This window comes from Sebastes fasciatus, chromosome 1 (assembly GCF_043250625.1).
Source record: "Sebastes fasciatus isolate fSebFas1 chromosome 1, fSebFas1.pri, whole genome shotgun sequence".
Taxonomy (NCBI): Eukaryota; Metazoa; Chordata; class Actinopteri; order Perciformes; family Sebastidae; genus Sebastes; species Sebastes fasciatus.
This window is the reverse complement of record NC_133795.1, coordinates 26248818-26267307: the sequence shown is the minus strand read 5'-3', so window position 1 is coordinate 26267307 and position 18490 is coordinate 26248818. Positions and strand designations below refer to the sequence as shown.

The 18490-nt window shown below is 40.6% G+C and overlaps 1 protein-coding gene across 1 annotated transcript; it reads right to left on the bottom strand.

Annotated features, from left to right (window-relative positions):
- Positions 1-4751: 4751 nt before the first annotated feature.
- ilrun (inflammation and lipid regulator with UBA-like and NBR1-like domains) lies at positions 4752-17323 on the bottom strand. Its single transcript, XM_074640094.1, has 5 exons — positions 16995-17323; positions 13846-14000; positions 13495-13692; positions 12897-13201; positions 4752-8051 (listed from the first exon to the last, which is right to left on the bottom strand). Exons 1-5 carry the CDS (start codon positions 17150-17152, stop codon positions 8016-8018), a joined length of 852 nt encoding a protein of 283 aa, XP_074496195.1. The 5' UTR covers positions 17153-17323; the 3' UTR covers positions 4752-8015.
- Positions 17324-18490: the final 1167 nt, after the last annotated feature.

Here is an 18490-nt window from a genome sequence, read left to right as displayed (position 1 = left end):
CCGTCAAACATATTCAACATGTTGCATTTTGAATTAGGACTTACTTTTCCAAGGCAGACAGATGCACAGGCCAGTCTCTAATGCATTAACACACGCATATACAGTATGTATAAGCAGTTTAATATCAAGCGGCAACCTCCGGTGCTGAGAAATGAATGCGGAAGTGTCAAAAACTGATTGGCTACAATCCCCATAGACTCCCACGTTAAAATGCCCAACATTACAGCAGAAATAAACAGCCTGGTAAAAAATGGTTTTGGTCTCTATAGCTAATTTCCCCGCTATCAGGGGGTGTTTTTTTATAAAACTCATCATTTGAATTATATTAAGGCTAAAGTTATGCATGTTATTAGGTGTAATTGAGCCTCAGCTCCACCGACAACCCACCTCTTTGCCCATTTTTGGATTAGCCGGGAGTTAGGCTGTGTCATCGCTGCCAAGATGGCGACGGCCGGAGCCACCCACTTTCACCTTCACAATTGCTCTTCAGAAACCAATGGCTGACGTCATGGAGACTACGTCTATATTCACTCTGCTTATAGCTCTGCTTTGGTCTCCACCACCTCCTGATATAAATATCTGGCTCTTTAGCAGCTCAATGCTCCACAATGTTCACCAGCTGGTCACTAACTGTGTCTGTCAGCTGTTTGGTGCTGAAGAGGAAGTATACAGTTGGTTTATCGGTGCTTTTTCACTGAAAACAGCTGCTGACAATGTCACTAATGAGCGTTGAGAGTGAACAAAAACAGTAAAGTTGCCTGTCGGACATTTAAACAACGAGTTAAAAGAAGATAAAACACAAAATGAGACAAACTGCAGAGTTGGTCACAGTCTTACTTGTCATTTGATCCCGTTTTATTATAAAGAATATATAGTTTAACTTTAAATACAATGTCTGAGTCACTTTAATTACTATAGTTCAGTATTTCTCTCTTGTGCAACTTTATATTTCCACTCTGCTACATTTAAGACGTATCTGCATTTTAATCAACTACAATCACCCAACAGCTGTAGTGAACATTTACCTTTGGAGATAAAGATTTTATAGACACAACTTGGCATAATCTCAGAACATATGTTACCTTGCCATATATTGCCCCTGAGGAGTATATCAAATAGTAAAACTTGGCACCTGGACCAGTTACAACATTAAAATGCTGTTAATGATTCAAGATTTGTACTTCTTTTGATACGTTTTGATGCCACTTCTTCTGCACGTTTTCTACTGGGGAAGTTTGAATAAGGTTGTTTTATTCTTGTAATGCAGTATTATTTAATTGAAGTATCTCATCTTTAACCTGATCTTTCACTGTGCTTGATACCCTGAACCATGTCTTTATAAAGCGTTTGGCACACGTTGGTCGTCGTTTATGATGCCCACAGCGCTCCCCACCCAGACAAATATCATCTCTAATCTAATCACATTGATACTTCCGAGGCAGAGGGAGACTCTATCAACCAGATGGTGTATGAAAACACTCGGCTGCTTCCTGTCTCCAACACTGACTGCACCTCTTGACCTGTCAGACTCACTCTACAGCATTATGCTGAATGATTCAATGTGAGAGTCATATTTTAATATTTGATCTTAAAGCGTGATTTTTAGGAAGTAATATCTTATATCACTGTATTCAGTCATGCATTTATTTGGTGCCGGAGGCAAGAAAGTATAGAGAAGTTAGTTTGAGTTTTGGCAGATAAGGAAGATATTATTAAATTAAACATTTCAGTCTGCCTCAAGCATTTCCCCCAGTGTCTTGCAGCAACCAGTTCTTCACCAAACATTTAATGTAAGTTAGAATTGTAAATCGCTTGTGATCTGAATAGGAACTAGAATGGCACTCGGAGAGCGCATACCTCTGCCAAGCTGTGTGACTTTAAAGACAGATCACAGCTCACAGTTGGCGGTACCGTGAGGTGGTCGGCTTGTTATTAACACCGATTGTTTCCGTTTAACGTATCGGCGGATGCCTCTCTCATTCAGCAGCCTTGTTATGTCTGTATAACGTTACACTACGTTGTCTCTCGTCCCGTCATCTACCGCTTTTTTCTTTCCCACTGCGGACGACCAGCAGCTCCCGCACACACATCCAGAAACGTATCTTTCTGCTCTCACAAGGAGGCGGGGTCATGCGTCATCAACGCGTCATCAGTTACACTGTGCATGTGTTATACCCTGTGGTTTTAATGGTCAGGTTGATCAAATTCATCACGAGTTACAGCCATGTTGAGGTTAGTTGAGCAAATACCAAGCACCGCCCACCAGAGCACAGTCAATAGGAGCGCTCTCTCTCTCTTAAAATGACCTGTGATTGGCCAAAGTCTTCCGTCACAGGCTAGATTTTTTAAAGTCTGAAAATAGAGCCATGAGGAGGTGCACAGGTCTAGTTTTCTCTCAGAACACTTGAATTACAATATGCTGAAAGATTATTATGGAATTTTTGCCCAATGATGCCAAACATATACTGCCTGCTGCAGGTTTAACTCACTGAAGTTATTAAAAAGCACTACAGTGCTTCTCACTCTAATGATGACAAACAAAGGACCTACAGTACGATGTGTTGTCATTTATAGTTTGCTTTTCACCGGGCATCTCTGACACCTGTGCTTCATTCCTTCACTTTGCTCTCGAAGCCTCGAGTTAAAGGTCTGTTTGTCTTTACAGAAATGATGGGCAGTTATCCATCATTAACAAAACAAACCTATTGACTCAAGTGCTATGAGAGATCGCAGATATGATAGGAGCTGTGGAGCACCGGCACTGAAGCAAGAGTCAATATTTGTCCTCAGTTACCCCGTCACACGATGTCTACACAAGCCCCACTCAAATAGTCGCCTCAGTGCTCTCCACCTGCATGCACATAGACATCACACCCACACCCACACCCACACCCACACACACACACACACACACACACACACACACACACACACACACACACACACACACTGTCGCTCACATATAAACACACAGATACAGTACACCTGTATTATTGTATGCACCCTCACACTCATCCCATATAACCACATTTGAAGACGGTAGTGCCATTTAAATTGAGAGGTGTTCATTACCAAAGAGGGAATTGTTAAAGAATGATGTCTTTACTCGATATTTCATGTCCTTGTAGTGGAGGAAGTGCACTCAAAAGACCAACCAATGAATATTTGTGCAAAATCCATTCATGTTTAGTTTCAAAGGGCCTGTAGGAACATGTGAAATCCTTCACCAGAGAGAGAAGCTTTTCCCGGGCTACAGGTAACAGATACTGGTGCACATTTTGATGATGCATCCTTTCTTTGGAAATCTATGACTGTAGAATGAGCCAAGTATACCGTATTAAACAAACAGGATAATTATAGTATTAGGTCAGGATATCCTATTGCAAATACTTCTGTGGAAATGGTTGTGTGTCTGTGTGTCAATCATAATGAGAGACTGATATCTGATACTGTTTGGATACCTTCCAAAGAAGTTTGAATAACGGATGATACTGTCTTTACTGTGTATTATCAACAACCATTGTAAAAGTACATTTTGTTTTTAGATCTTAGATAATAAGCTTATAATGGCAGCATGCCCTTAAACACAACACATTTCTCTATTTTACAACCACATAAACACTTACTAAATTATTTCCTCAAAATGTTCCTTTATTCCTTTCTTTCTAAAATAAAGTGGATGTAGACTTTGTCCTATGGCTTTAGTGCCGCCTCAGGATGTTGACATTGGCTTTCTCTACATGTAAGAGTCATTATAAGTGAACCAAAATGTGTTTTTTTTGCAGTTTTTTAAATGCAGAAATTCACCCTTTTATGTTTAGCAGGCTGCATAATCTCCACAAGGGAGAGCTGTTCAGTCATTATCAGACAAATTATCTACATACTTAGGCTGTTATAACATACTACAGTAGCTGCAATTTGCACCATCAGATCACTTTTTTCCCTGTTAATTTTGTCATGTTTCACTTATCAAAACAAACCATACCGTTGTGACCCTGCATGAGAAAGATACTGTCCACATAGATAGGGACAGGGTCAATGAATATCTGTACACAAAACTTATATTTTGCAGGTTTGAAAAGTAAACTCAAAATTAAAACACACATAAACTGCAGCTGGGCACCATGAATATCATTATTTAAGTTGTAGAAAGGTCTAGGCCCTTATAAGTGTTGCCTTATGCCTACTCCTTTTCAAACATACAATATTTATTCATAATTTGCTGTATATATTACTGTTTAGGGCTTCACTGTGGTGCGGTGGTTAGCACAGCCACCAAACAGCAAGAAAGTCAACCCGGCTTGGGGCCCTTCTGTGTGGAGTTTTCATGTTCTCCTCGTGTTAGCGTGGGTTTTCTCCGGGTTCCTCCCACAGTCCAAAGACATGCAGGTTAGGTTAATAGTTGACTCAAAATTGCCCCTAGGTGTCAATGTGAGTGTGAATGGTTGTCTGTCTCTATGTGTCAGCCCTTTGATAGTCTGGCGACCTGTTCAGGGTGTACTCCGCTTTCGCCCAATGTCAGCTGGGCATGTCAAGACATGTCACTACTAGGTGGCTCAGGATGGACTGAAATGGCAGATGTGAAACTGTTGGCACTGCTGGTTTAATTAGATATTTGCTGATCCTGGTGTTATTTAAAGTTTAAAGTGAGTAAAATAAAGGAAAATGCAAAACAAAACAGACAACTTACTCATTGTTTCATTGTTTCAGTGTTAATTTAATCATACAAATGCTTAATTATAGATACAGGAGAAAAAAAAAAAGCTTTATTTTGACAGTTTCTCTTCAGATAAATGTGCTATTTTAGGACTATGTAAACTTTCATCTCATCCACTCACCATGCCACCCAACTCAAATCCGTACATAGTCACAAACTAAAACTAGAGAATGAATCCAGCAATATTCAGATTTCTCACCACCTGTCTCTCCCTCTCTCTCGCACACCAAAACACACACAAGCAAGCTCACGAGAAGGAAGCACACACACAAAAAGAAAGAGAAAAAAAAAAGACTGACGTGACTAAAAGAGGCAACGCAGAACAGTGTATACTGTTTGGGAGGACTCTCAGCTGACTCTCATGAACAAATAACAGCAGCGACGCAACACAGAATGCTGGTGAAATTGACAAACGGGGTAACCGTGATCGCAATGAACATGAAACATCATGAGTAACATTTAGATGGTCATAACTACAACTGGGAGAAAGTTTGATAAATTCAAATATCCTCCTAGAAAAACATGTAACACTGTCATTGAGTTCCATCGACAACTTTTCCCATTTTATTTTTAAGCCCAAAATACAGAATGAAATAAACCGTCTGACATTATGAACGTAGCAAATATCAAGTAAAAAAAAAAAAAAATCAGGTGAGATAGCAGACAGAGTGTGGAACTCATTTCCAGGTAAACCTAAATGTGTGATCAATATAAACACAAATCAGTCCTTTTTATGATCAGATATCGGTGCGGTGATGAAACTAATGTTTAAAACTTTGTGGTTAACACTATGGAAACAAACCGTAAAGCTGTGAGGTCTTTAAGGGAGAGCAGATGAGCAACACAAACCAATAAAACTTTCTGGAAAATGCTGGTATGAATCCACAAAAACAAAATCACTTTTCCTCCTCAGAAGTGGTGGACAGCATTGTGCAAATAGCAGTAACAGAACATCAGTGCTAATAAAGCTGATGCAAACCATCAATTTTCATATTCAAATAGTCTCAAAACTACACTGTTTCTTTACAATGTACTCAGCATGATGTCAAGTTGAAGTTGGTCGTCTGATTTTTTTAGCACCACCTGCTGGCTGTAAATGGGACTTTTTGCATCTGCAGTGTACAAATAGGACAGCGAATAAATAATAACAACAGGGCAATTAGTGAGTCAGTTCATCCAAACGGTGCAGAATCACTCAACAATACGTCAGAGGTACACGCCCAGTAAAGCTCTCTCCATACCGATGTGTGTGTGAATAGACACGTCATCCTTTGCCCAAGTAGTATACACCATTTTTTTTATGTCAGTTAAATCCAAAGAGAAACTATAACATACATGCACACTTAACAGGCGCACACACCCACCCACACACACGTACATATATATCTAGTACACATACCGTAGACACATGGACTCAGAAACTACAGTCACTCACCAGGCAAAATAGATTTAGATGGCTTTTTTAAACCCTTCCTCACACCTCACTTGCTCAAACTCACTCGCATCCTTTTGCGCTTCAGCATCTATTTAAAGCGAAAACCCACCCTAAAAAAAACAGACACACGCACGCCTCTCATGCAGTCTGAACTGAGAAACCTGCAGACAGAACAGATTAGTGTCATGGTTCTCTGGATTTTATCTTTGGGAGACACAGGGTTCCTACACAGGCATGGTCCTTATTTTATTTGCAAAATTGTATGTGGAGGATATTTGCTCCTATCTTTGAATATCTTTGAATGTAAATATGTGGTATTCAATGTGTCAGATTAATGTCTGCAAAACTAATACATCTTTCAGACATGATAAACATGGACTTGTTTTTTACTTTAACCACACAGATGGTGGGCTCTTGAGAGTAATGTTATTGTGTGACTTAATTTCAAATGCTGCGTCATTTTTTTTTGTCAAAAACGGTCTAATAAGGCAAATGACAATTGTTTTGTTTGTTTTGTTATTTGTCTTTGTGTGAGTCAAAAAAAAAAAAGGATATGTTTTTCCATATCTGACCGGGCTCAGCAACCTGGGTTCAAGGAGTCAAAAACTAAGGCTTCAGTTTTATCCTGAAGGGTGAACGCTGTTTACAACAGTAACTTTTGTGCAATAAATGTAATACAAAAACAGATTTTGGTGGTAATTTCTAGTCTTCTCTGCCATAAATCCAACTATTCTCCATTAGAAAAATACTTGGAACATGACGGTACATCACATGTTCTCAAAGTATTTTTAAGCACACTTTTTTTTGTATAGATCACAAGCTGTTTGAAGCTTTCATGCCACTGAATAAAGAAAATAATACCAGATTGGTGCACGTAATGCTACCCCTGACATTGTACAAGCAGAATTCCAGAGTCAATATGGAGTTATTGTATTTCCCAATTTGTAAATTCAGCGCAACATCCGAGTTGTAACGGCAACTTCTCTGAAAGCTCTCACATATCTGATTTAGCGCTTAATAATATAGAACGAAAACCAAACAAATACGGACGCCTCATGTCAGACGTTCAATGTGATTTCTGCCAAATCTGTAATCCAAATATTTTTAGTTGTCTGATCATGTGAACGCCAACAAGATCTTTCTCTACCATCCATCCCATATAACATCAACGCGGCATAATTCTGTGGTTTAGGGATGATCTTTCATGAATGACAATGCTCCGGTGACCAATACTCTGGTACAACTAGTCATACTTGTTGTCATATTAGTTGTTTAACATCCCACATTATTCATAGGTTTAAGTGTGAAACTGGTGTAAGGCTTTCATTTAGAGGAAAACTGGAAATAATCCGTACACTTTTTCCCACCTAAATCTTTGAAAATTAAAGACAAGGCCTCAAAATGATCATTGATCACCATTAATTCTGTACTATTCTCTGTGGTTTTCCAAACATTTCCAGACCTGTGTAGGAACCCCAAAGAGACAAACTATTCAATTGTCCATGGGGAATACCAAATTGTTTAGAGGTTGTTTAGGGTTGATTTTCCCTTTAATTAGGCGTGTTTTACAGTGGAAATAAAAATAGTCGTGTGTATCTATTTTTAAGGTTTTATAGCACTCTCAAATGAAGCATTCACACATGCGAATCCGGGTGCTGATGTCAGGTGTTTCGCTGTAGCGGATGTAATCCATCACCTCACTGTAGTTTGTGTTTCTGTGGAAAGGGCCACGTGGGGTTGGGGAGAAGGTTGTCATGAGTCAATATAAAACAACTGTTCCTCCCCCCCCTCCGACTCCTCTGCATTAAAGGACTCCCAGGGTGTTAAGCTCATCATCCAGTGGTGGGGGGGGTCTTTGTCATTCTAGCTCTGTCCAAATGGATAGGGTCCGTGAATACCCTGGGGAGAAAAAAATGAGAGAAAGCATATTAGAGTAGTTTATACAGAATAATGTGAATACATGTAAAGATGTTAATAGTTCAAAGAGTAACTAATCCACTTTTTTCAGCTAAAAAACAATATATATATTGGTATTACGTAGTGCTGTTGATGGATCCAGGTCCAAATCTTGATATTTTACTGCAAAGTATTTGAATTATATATATGGTAATGTGCATAGTGACTGCCCTCTGCTGGTTGAAACCCGGCTATTGCTATTGAATTCTGCTGTTGGCTGATCTGGAGGCAGGTGACGTGTATGGAGGCAGCTTTCATCACCAACCAACCCCCCCGCACATTTGCGGACACACTGCTAACAGAATGTGGCCATATGTGGCCCAGACCACCTCTGAATGTGGTCTGAAAGATCTGACCTCAATGCGATCCGCTCACTGAGGACGCATGTTAATACCAGGTGTGAACAGGGCCTTTGTGAAGAGTAGCCGTTACCCTTTCAATTAGCCTGTGCATTAGTATCGCTTATGCTAATTACTAGCATACGCATATCCCACCCTTGCATGTAAACTCAAATTCACAAATAAGAGTTTAAACTGTATTTTGTCACCATAACAGACCCTTTACAGCACTTACCTATCCACAACCATAACAATGGTCAGCATGCTAGCGATTAGCATAAGCTAATCGAAAGGGTAACGGCTATAATGAACGGTAATTTTAAAACAGTAAAGTCTGGCTAAATGTCAAAGTAATGTAGACCAAGCCCCAAAGTTCATGTTGTGCTTGTTATGTTCTGTAACTGTAGCATGAAAGCATGGTGGAATTAGCAAGCTAGCTAGCTAACTAGCCAGCCACTAAATGAGTAAACTTCAACAACTTAATGCATCAACCACGCACTCTTGTCACAGTGTAGGAAAGCACCGCTACCGCCAGATAGATTCACCAGATTTTGTAATGTACTGATGGCTTAATTTCAAGTCCGGAGTAAAGAGAGAAAAGATTTGCTACACTGGTTTCGGAAAATGAGCTGAGGATAGAAGCTACTGGGTGTATCAGCCCCCAGCTCCGCCCATGTTGAGACTTTTTTCTTATTCTAGAGGCATTTTTTGAATTTCCAGGATAGAGGCACTTTAGCCAAACCTTTGGGGTTTAGTTACTCTTTAAAAGGGACTGTTTGTAACTTTCAGAAATGCTTGTTAACAGCGACACCTGTGGCCGCTAAGTCAACGAATGTCAGCGTCGGGCTCGCGTTTGCTCGCTCTACACAGACAGGAACGAGCAGTCCCTTTAAGTAATTTGAAACCAAATCAAGCTAACACACACACTCCTTACAGCCCAGGGGATACAAGTGAAAAACTTCAGTGTGGTATTTCTGTAGGAGCCGCACCGCTGTCTGCTGTTATCATCAGTTTCAGGGCAGTAACAAAACCTGCATTACATGTAAAGCAGCTCAGTCAATGTCCTTTTCAATCAATGTCCCAACTGGGATGGCAAAGTGGTTCTCGACAGTCCAGTTCAGCCACCCAGGAGATGCTATTAGCTCAGCTATGACAGGTATGAGCATACTACTGCATACAATAATGTGGCCCCACCTGAGAGATTCAGGTGATTCAGTTGAGTTGATACACTACACAGGTAGATGCAGTGATGATGGACTTTTGCTCAACAGAAACTATAAACTTAGTTTAAAGAAGCTATGGCGCGATTTGTTTCTGATGCATGTCACAGTGTATTCACAAATGAATAGTAGCAATACTCACATGAGGGTGGCCACATACTTCATCATCATACCCTTATCCACAGTACATCTTTGACATTAATACCATCTTTGATATACATTTTAACAAAACTGAAAGCTAGGTAACTTGCCGCCTCATTAGGCTGTAATGATCGTTATACAACAAAAAAACGTAACTGTTGGATTGACAGAAATCATAACTTTGGGGCAAAACATGTCAAATTTGACCTGAGGGTAGAGCCAAAAGAAAGGCTGTATTAACATAAAGGCTATATATTAATCTCAATGTGCAGCTGGAGCTTTTGATCATTAGTTTTTTGAGGTAGACCATCTAAAACTAAGTTGTGGAAATGTGGGTCTTCTCTTGATGAAAAGTCAGGAACCAAATATCATGGCAATCCATCAAATAGCTGTCAAGATATTTAACTCTGGATTAATGTACCAAGAGCCACGCCTCTAGCATGAATAAACAATAAATAACCAAGCAAGATTATCACATTTATTTTCTCAATAAAGTTCAACAGTGTGAAAATGTGTTATACTCTACAGTCTGACATTGATTCTGTCATAACAGTTCTTCCTTCAGTTACGCCTTATAACAACAACGTTGTATTATCGCAACATAAAATCTGACCCCCTTGACACCTGGCATTAAAATGCGTCTTGTGTACAGTTTGTAGCTAGATGTGATTTAACCTGATTACATTTACACCTAGTATTAATATGTGTCTCCAGTGTCCACATTGAGATCTGATTGAGATCTGATCACTCTGTCTGAAAGGGCTGAGAGGAAGGCTGCATTACAGCACAGAGAGAGAGAGGCGGTGCGTAATGCGCTGACACATCAGCCTCTAACGCAGCTGTTTAGGGGGAGAGGGCACGCAAACGTAACTTTTGAGGTACGACTAGGGATGTGACGGTGAGGAAATTTTCCCACCGGTTAATAAACTTGTGACAACACCGGTGTTACCGATTACACCGGACATTTTACAAGAAAAGATGACGGTCAATATGCTTAGAGCGCTTCCTTTGACCTTTAACGACAGGTGGCTGTGTGTCTAGCGTCTCTGGTTGAGCTTTCGTTGCGGGGCCGCAGGTTTCCACCCGGCGCTGCTCCACAGCGCGCACCAGCTGTGACCTCTCCATCCTCCTCACGGCGATTACCTCATTAACGTTACGGTTCCCTTATAGCATTGGGTTTAAATCTGAAATATTGCCAAATAAGCGGTTTTGCTTTTCACTTTGACACTAAATCCTCCGCCATCGTCTTGCCTGTCAACTGTCTCTCATCCTGTGTGTGTGAAATATGACACCTGCTACTCTGAGCTGAAACTCGGTACGGAGCATTCACTGTCAGTTTGTAGAGTCATTCGTCCGACTATGTATCGATAACACGGCGCTGATACACGAAAATTAACTAAATGGGTTTTATCTCTGTAGAAAACACAAAACAACAGTGGGGGGGCGGTGGGTATGTAATATAATCCGTGTATGCACGACCACCGTGTAACACAGACCACCGCGGCAAATCTAACAACTACACTCGCACACACAGAGAGTTGAGGAGACACAGAGCGCAGACAGAGTGGGGGCAGCCACGGTTATCTCGCTGCACAGTGGTCCAGAGACCGGAGGAGCACTGGGAGCGCGCTGCCGGTTGAACCCCCCCACCCCAAACCCCCTTCGATGTTTATTACTACCACAGATCTGTAGCCCAAAAAAAGGCACTCAGGACAGCCCTAGAATTACGTATTTCCGCCCATGTATTTGTTGTATATGGATTGTATATGGATTGAAAATGCAATTGCATTTACACTGTTCAATGTGGTTACAATGCGTCCCTGACCACCTCCGGAGGTGGTTTTGCCGATCGGATCACAATCCGTCCTCAATGCGTTTTGGGTGCATTTACACCTGTACTGTCATTTGGTTAATCAATATCCGATTGCAATCTAATCACCAAAAACACATTTTAAAGCCAGGTGTAAATGGGGTGTCTGATACTCCCCCAGCTGTCCAGAACCTGATACTATAACTCAACAGGTGCTGACCAAGCCGCCTTGAAAACTGGTACAGATATGAATGTCCCTCTTGAACATTTCTTGACCAACAGTTTGGTCCATGACAAAGTGCAGTATGTCGAAAACTAACTGGCAGGTTTCTTTTTAAAAATTTTGCTGAGTGGATATTCATTGTCGCCTTACCACCCTTGGGCCAAAATGTCTGGTTATCCACCACAGATATAAAAATCGAATGGGCAGACTGCCATAACATTTACTGAACACACTGATGCTCCCCAGAGGATGAAACCTTTACATTTTCAACTCTCCATGAGCTTTAAGAATGTGTAAGCTATTGCGATATGCATTATGATGTGTGTACAGTGTAAAACAAACTTAAAACTCTGTGAGCTGGAGGACCACTATCTAGCAAATCAATCCATCTTACAGAAGCACTTGAAGTAGCAGTGTGTAATAATTAGGGGGATCTATTGGCAGAAATGGAATAAAATATTAACTAGAATGGCACTCGAAGAGCGCTGAATCCGGATCACGGTCCGGATCGCCACCAAAATCGAATGGATTGTTCCACCCCTCCAAAACATTTCATTCAAATCCATTGCGGACTTTTGGAGTAATCCTACTAACAGACAAACCAACAAACCAACGCAGGTGACTACATAACCTCCTTCCAAGGCTCATTCTAATGAGCCGTTTATATCTACATAAGGAGCCGGCCACCATGTTTCTACAATAGCCCAGAACGGACCAACCAAACACTGGCTCTAGAGAGGGCCATTCGAGTTTTCACGTCGACCACCGTCGTTCTCCTACACGCTTGGCACGGGAGAAGTTTCAGTTGGTTGCAATCTGCAACCTCACCGCTAGATGAAATTCTAATATACCACACCGTCGTTCTCAAACTAAATACTGTAGATGGAGGCATGTCCCACTGTCACATGAAAACTGTATTTTGCACAGGCACACACACACAATAAATCAGAAAGGCTACTTATATGAGCTCCCCTTATCAATGTAGTGAATGTAGTCATTTAGGTTTAAAGTGATAGTTTAGTGAAGTGTGAAACCCTAAATTTGATTCATACATACCTGACCATAAGTCACCACAGAAAGATTGGTTTGGAGACCATTTGACGCCCTATTTACAGCATTATGAGACAGTCCATTTTGATCTTGCTGGATTGGCTCTTGCGTGCGTTCCCACGCTCCGCCAGGATCTCTGAAGCTGTTGTCAGTGGCGTCGTGTTTGTTCTTCTGTGGCGAGGCGAAGGGGTTGAAGTCCCCCTGCACGTTGCGCTGGGGTTGGGTATTGAATTCTGTCTCGAAGGAGGACAGCTGCTGTGTCACGCCGAGTAGACCTCCAACTTCTACGCTAAGAATCACCCAGATTACATCTGTGGAGAAAATAAGCATTCACAAACATCATGAGCTGACTATATGGCTGAGTCGACCTACCAGATTGATGATTTCCACTTTGTTACAGTGCATCATTGTGAATTGGATGTTTTTAGTTTGGTTGGTCAGACAAAACAAGCGATTTAAAAACATCGAACAAAGAAAGAAAGACATTTTGATGGAATTGTAACCAACAGAAGCCGACATTAATAGAATAATGAATATAAATGTTAGTTGCAGCTCTAATAAATTCCCTCATTAGAAACAAATCAAATCTTTAATGATTTCCTACCTCCATAGAATAATCCGTTGGCTGTACACATCCTCCACTGGCCCTGGTACATGCCTGGAGCTGTGGGACTTCGCATCTGCACGCTCACATCTGATATTTCCTGGGGTTCTAGTGACTTTACCATAACTGTGTTTACATGCCCAAACTGATCCCCACCAATGTATTTGAGACAAACCCCAGGTGGCCACGACTCTGCACCTACAGTACACAAAGATGCAGTCAAAACACAGTTCAAGAACAAAACCATGACATGGTTACTTAAACTTGCTCTCGCACTTATTGCATACAGATTTAGAAATGCTACTTATACTGCGTAAGCTTAACACGTGAATGTGGTGACGTGCTCCTCACCTGTGTTTTGTATTCTCCAGGTCTTTGTGAACGGTGTATCTGGAGGAACAGACTCTCCCTCCCCAATTGTCACATCTTCAACAAAGGACATGGATGGCGTGTTGACGTTGGGACTTTCAAAGTCATAATATGCACCAATAGCAGCTTGCAGGTTCCTGTTCCAGCACAAAAGGAAGAGTGTGGTGTTAACAGGAGTTGACATTACACATGTTACACCCTGACCAACAGATTTTACTGTTGGAATATAAGCTAATATCAAGAAAACCGACAATCAGGGTATTTGTTTTTTGTGCAGATTGCCCTGTCTTTAGAATACTTTTTTCTCAATACACAATAATAGTTGCTGAGTCAAGGGGTCCAGCACAGTCTTTCTAATCTGCTGCCTCACAAACTATTTCATCAAATGTGACAGTACACCAATCTGATACTGACAATTAAAAGAAAAAATCCATCCTAAAATAGGATTCACATAGATTAATTAGATTATATAGATCACTTAAAATGTATCAGTCTCTTTTAAAGCACAGCATCTAAAGACAAAACTGTAAACAATGGAGAAACTCCCTGGGACACTGAATATTTCTCCTCTCTTTTATAGACACATTTTTTCTATTTGTATGTGAAGCGCTTTATACTAAAGCTGAAGCGATTGGCCAAGAGGATATTAATCTCGAACAATACTGACAATTTATTAATTACTTAGGTGCTAAATGAGAGATTGGGAGCATTTCTATTGCTTCGATGGCGTCGTCGGTCGGGACGGCGTTATCAGCTGTAACCGCCGTTTGAGAGCAGTGCAGAACGACGGCCCTGACCTAGCCAGTGGGGCACGCTCACATGCACGAACATGCACTAAAAGCACATTACTCCACTATATCTTTACATAGCAAATAGTTGTTTGCAGCTATATTAATGCTCTGGATATCGTATAGAGCACCTTTCTAAACTTTCACTGATTCCAGTTTCTAAAATTGACAATTCACTGGTTTTGTTGGACTTCTATGATATTAAACAGAATATTGTTGAGCTTTGGACTGTTGGTTGAACAAAACAAGCAATTCAAATATTCAACTTGGGCTCTGGGAAATTGTTATGGGCATTTTGAATGCACTTTTATGAAATGGAACATTTCCTTGAGGGAAAAAGAGCAGAAACACTGTTTTACAGCCAACGCCACATATTTAAAGGGGTACTCTGGCAATTAATTATCATACTTCCATAAAGCTGATGGACTCACAATGGACACATTTAAAAAGGGTCTGAAAAAACCAATGCGTCTGTGGCCAAAATATCCTGACTATTAAAATGGCTGTGAGCTCGAAACGACCTCGGTCATCATCCAATATGTCAGTCCACGTCTGAAAGCAAAAGTGTTTAAGTCTGGGGGGGCTGCCATCATTGAGAGCAACAAGACACAAGAGAGATGCAAGAATTGTTCAAATGGAGACTGTTGGGTCAGTCTCTCCTCAAAGGCATTGAATACACAAACACGGTGGAAAAATTTGTATGAAAAATTTAAAAATAATTTGAGAGAGGTGCAAACCCTGCTAATTGCTGTGTAAAGTGGGCATACTTGATTGGCGGTTTTGGAAAGTTACAAAAATTGTCGGACAATTCCAACATTTGAAAGATGTGGGAGGAATGGGTTTCAAACGCTGTTAGACCAGCCGACAACCACTTTGGTTTAAACATACTGACACCTTTAGTCCCTAATATGGGTCACGCAAAAACACTGAATTATAAATGCAACCTCACGTCCATGCGCGCACACTACACCCTGCAGAAGGGGCTCCGCAGCGAGAAACGTTATGGTCTCTGACCGGGTGCCAGTGTCTTCCTCCCACTACGGTCGGGAGGCTGAAGCAGGAAAAGCCAACACTAGGATCAGCAGTGATTCATGGAGAGACCTTCGTCTGGTCTGCTAACATTACTGCCAAGCAGCTGAAATATAGAGTGATATTATGGTTTTAGCTGACGTGTGTCGCCTCATTGTTTTGAGCGATGCTCGTTCATGTCTATTTAGAGCGAGCACAAGCGCGAGCCCGACGCTGACTTTACGGCCACAGGTGTCGCTGTTAACAAGTATTTCTGATTCTTACAAACAGTCCCTTTAAACCTGCTTTATAATAGAAAAGACATAAAAATCACACTTTTTTACAATATGGGACCTTAAAAACATTATTGGGACATTTCTAATGTATTGCTATAAAGCTCTGGATTCAAACACTGTACTGTAACTAGCAAACTATAGTTTCAGACAACAACAACATCACATGATGATGTCATCTTTCCAGACTCCAAAATGAAAGTTAAACAATACATGTTGAGTTTTTTTGGGGGGGTGATCCTCCCTTTAAAAATGTGACAGTCCACCAATCTGATACTGACAATTAAAAGAAAAAATCCATCCTAAAATAGGATTCACATAGATTAATTAGATTATATAGATCAGTTAAAATGTATCAGTCTCTTTTAAAGCACAGCATCTAAAGAAAAAACTGTAAACAATGAAGAAACTGGTGAAATACAGCAAACATTACTGCCAAGCAGGTGAAATATAGTGATATTGTGGTTTTATCTGACGTGTGTTTCCAGACTCCAAAATGAAACTTAAACAATACATGTTGTTTTTGGGGGTGGATCCTCCCTTTAGGGCCACCAACCACTTAACTAAAAAGCTCTACATCAATAATGATCAGAGACCACTTGTTGTTGTCATCCATTGATACATCACGACAGGTTACGTCATCAACGTGAGTTGTGTCTTCCCAAAGAGAGCAGCACAGTCTAACTGTCTCTGGACACTATGATGTAATATGATGGCAGATCATGTACAACCAGAGAGCTTAAATCAGCCTGCTCGCTTGTTATCCATCTTGCTCTTTGCTGCTGTATTTCCAGGTATTGCATCTTATTATTAACTCACAGTTTTAGGGGCAAACTTTACCGTTTCACTTCCGCTTGAACCGTAAGGACTTCACGGTAACTATAGCTACTATCTCCCAGCGACGGGATGATGAATCCTCTCTGAACACTAACTTAGCACCGTGTGTCCATGTTAAACAGTTAAACCTCCTGCTCTCGAGCTAATTAACGCTGCTAGGTGTTTAGCGTCATGACAACAGGCCGCTCCGCAGCCCCGCGCTCACCAGTTGGTCATGTCCAGGAAGAAGGCGCAGCCGGCCGGGTTGAGCTGGAAGCCCAGCAGCCTCTGGAACTCAGAGATCAGCACGTCCTTGTCCGTGGTGCCCATGCAGCTGAACTTCTGCATGAGCTCCGCGTCCACGTCCATGTCGGTGCCCTCCATGGGGTGGTGGAGAGAGGAGAGGTTAGAGGAGGAGACCTCTCTCTCAGTTGAGTCCGAGGCCTTCTGCTCCAGCAGCCATAACAACCTGCTCAACAACAACAACCCTGTCTGCGCATGGCAGCAGCAGACAGGGGGACGAGGTTTGACGTTGCAACAGATGACGTCGACGCGTCACCTGCGCCAATCAACGTAGCGGCGCGGCGACGTCATCTGTTGCTATTTGGAGCCACCTTCTCATTGGTTTATCAATGAATCACATAGCTGCTCATTCTGCTGCTGCTCAGAGCAAGATAGTCTACTGTATCAGACGTTTAATACTGGATACATTAATGATATGTATTATTATCTAATACTTATAATAATACTAATATGATTTAATACTCATGATAACACCACTAGGCTATTATAGATGTACATTTTTCTTACAATATACCCACTGATTCATAGCTTTAAACTAAAGACTGTATGTATTATAAATAAATATCATGAGGTTTGTGATTATTAACCAAGTTGATTATTGTTCCTGCTCAGTACCAGATATAGCCTACTGTATCAGACGTTTAGTACTGGATAAATTAATGATATGTATTATTACCTTATACTTATAATAATACTAATATGATTTGTTTTTATTTATTTATTAGTTTATTTGACAGGGACAATACATAGGCATTGTTACACTTAATTAAAGGGCAACCGATGCAAGGTATATAGGACTTCTAGCCATAGCTAATTTGCAGACCTTGTCCCTGGTTAGGCTTTTAATAAAAAGAAAATAAATAAAATAAAATAAATACAGAATAGCATATCTTACATAAAATCACATAACACAACATCGTACATTACAATCAGTTTACATATGTACTGTATGTTCCCAATCAATAATCAGTGATCACAGGATGTTTTAGTTTCAGCCAGTGTTTCACCTTTTCATTAAACATTTTCAGGTCAGGTTGTATTTTTATTTCCGTAGGTAGGGCGTTCCAGAAATGTTTTCCTTTTAATACTCTATGAATCATGATAACACCAGTAGGCTATTATAGATGTACATTTTTCTTACAATATACCCACTGATTCATAGCTTTAAACCAGAGACTGTATGTATTATAAATAAATATCATGAGGTTTGTGATTATTAACCAAGTTGATTATTGTTCCTGCTCAGTACCAGATATAGCCTACTGTATCAGACGTTTAATACTGGATACATTAATGATATGTATTATTATTTAATACTTATAATAATACTAATATGATTTAATACTCATGATAACACCACTAGGCTATTATAGATGTACATTTTTCTCAATAAAACATTGTACATTACAATCAATTTAC

Excerpts from the sequence above, each read along its gene's own strand:
- ilrun (XM_074640094.1), bottom strand. The coding sequence starts at position 17,152 with ATGGAGGGCACCGACATGGACGTGGACGCGGAGCTCATGCAGAAGTTC. Across the intron at positions 14,001-16,994 it reads TTCCTGGACATGACCAACTG|GAACCTGCAAGCTGCTATTG; the intron begins GTGAGCGCGGGG and ends GTGCTGGAACAG. Across the intron at positions 8,052-12,896 it reads CTGTGGTGACTTATGGTCAG|GGTATTCACGGACCCTATCC; the intron begins GTATGTATGAAT and ends TTTTCTCCCCAG.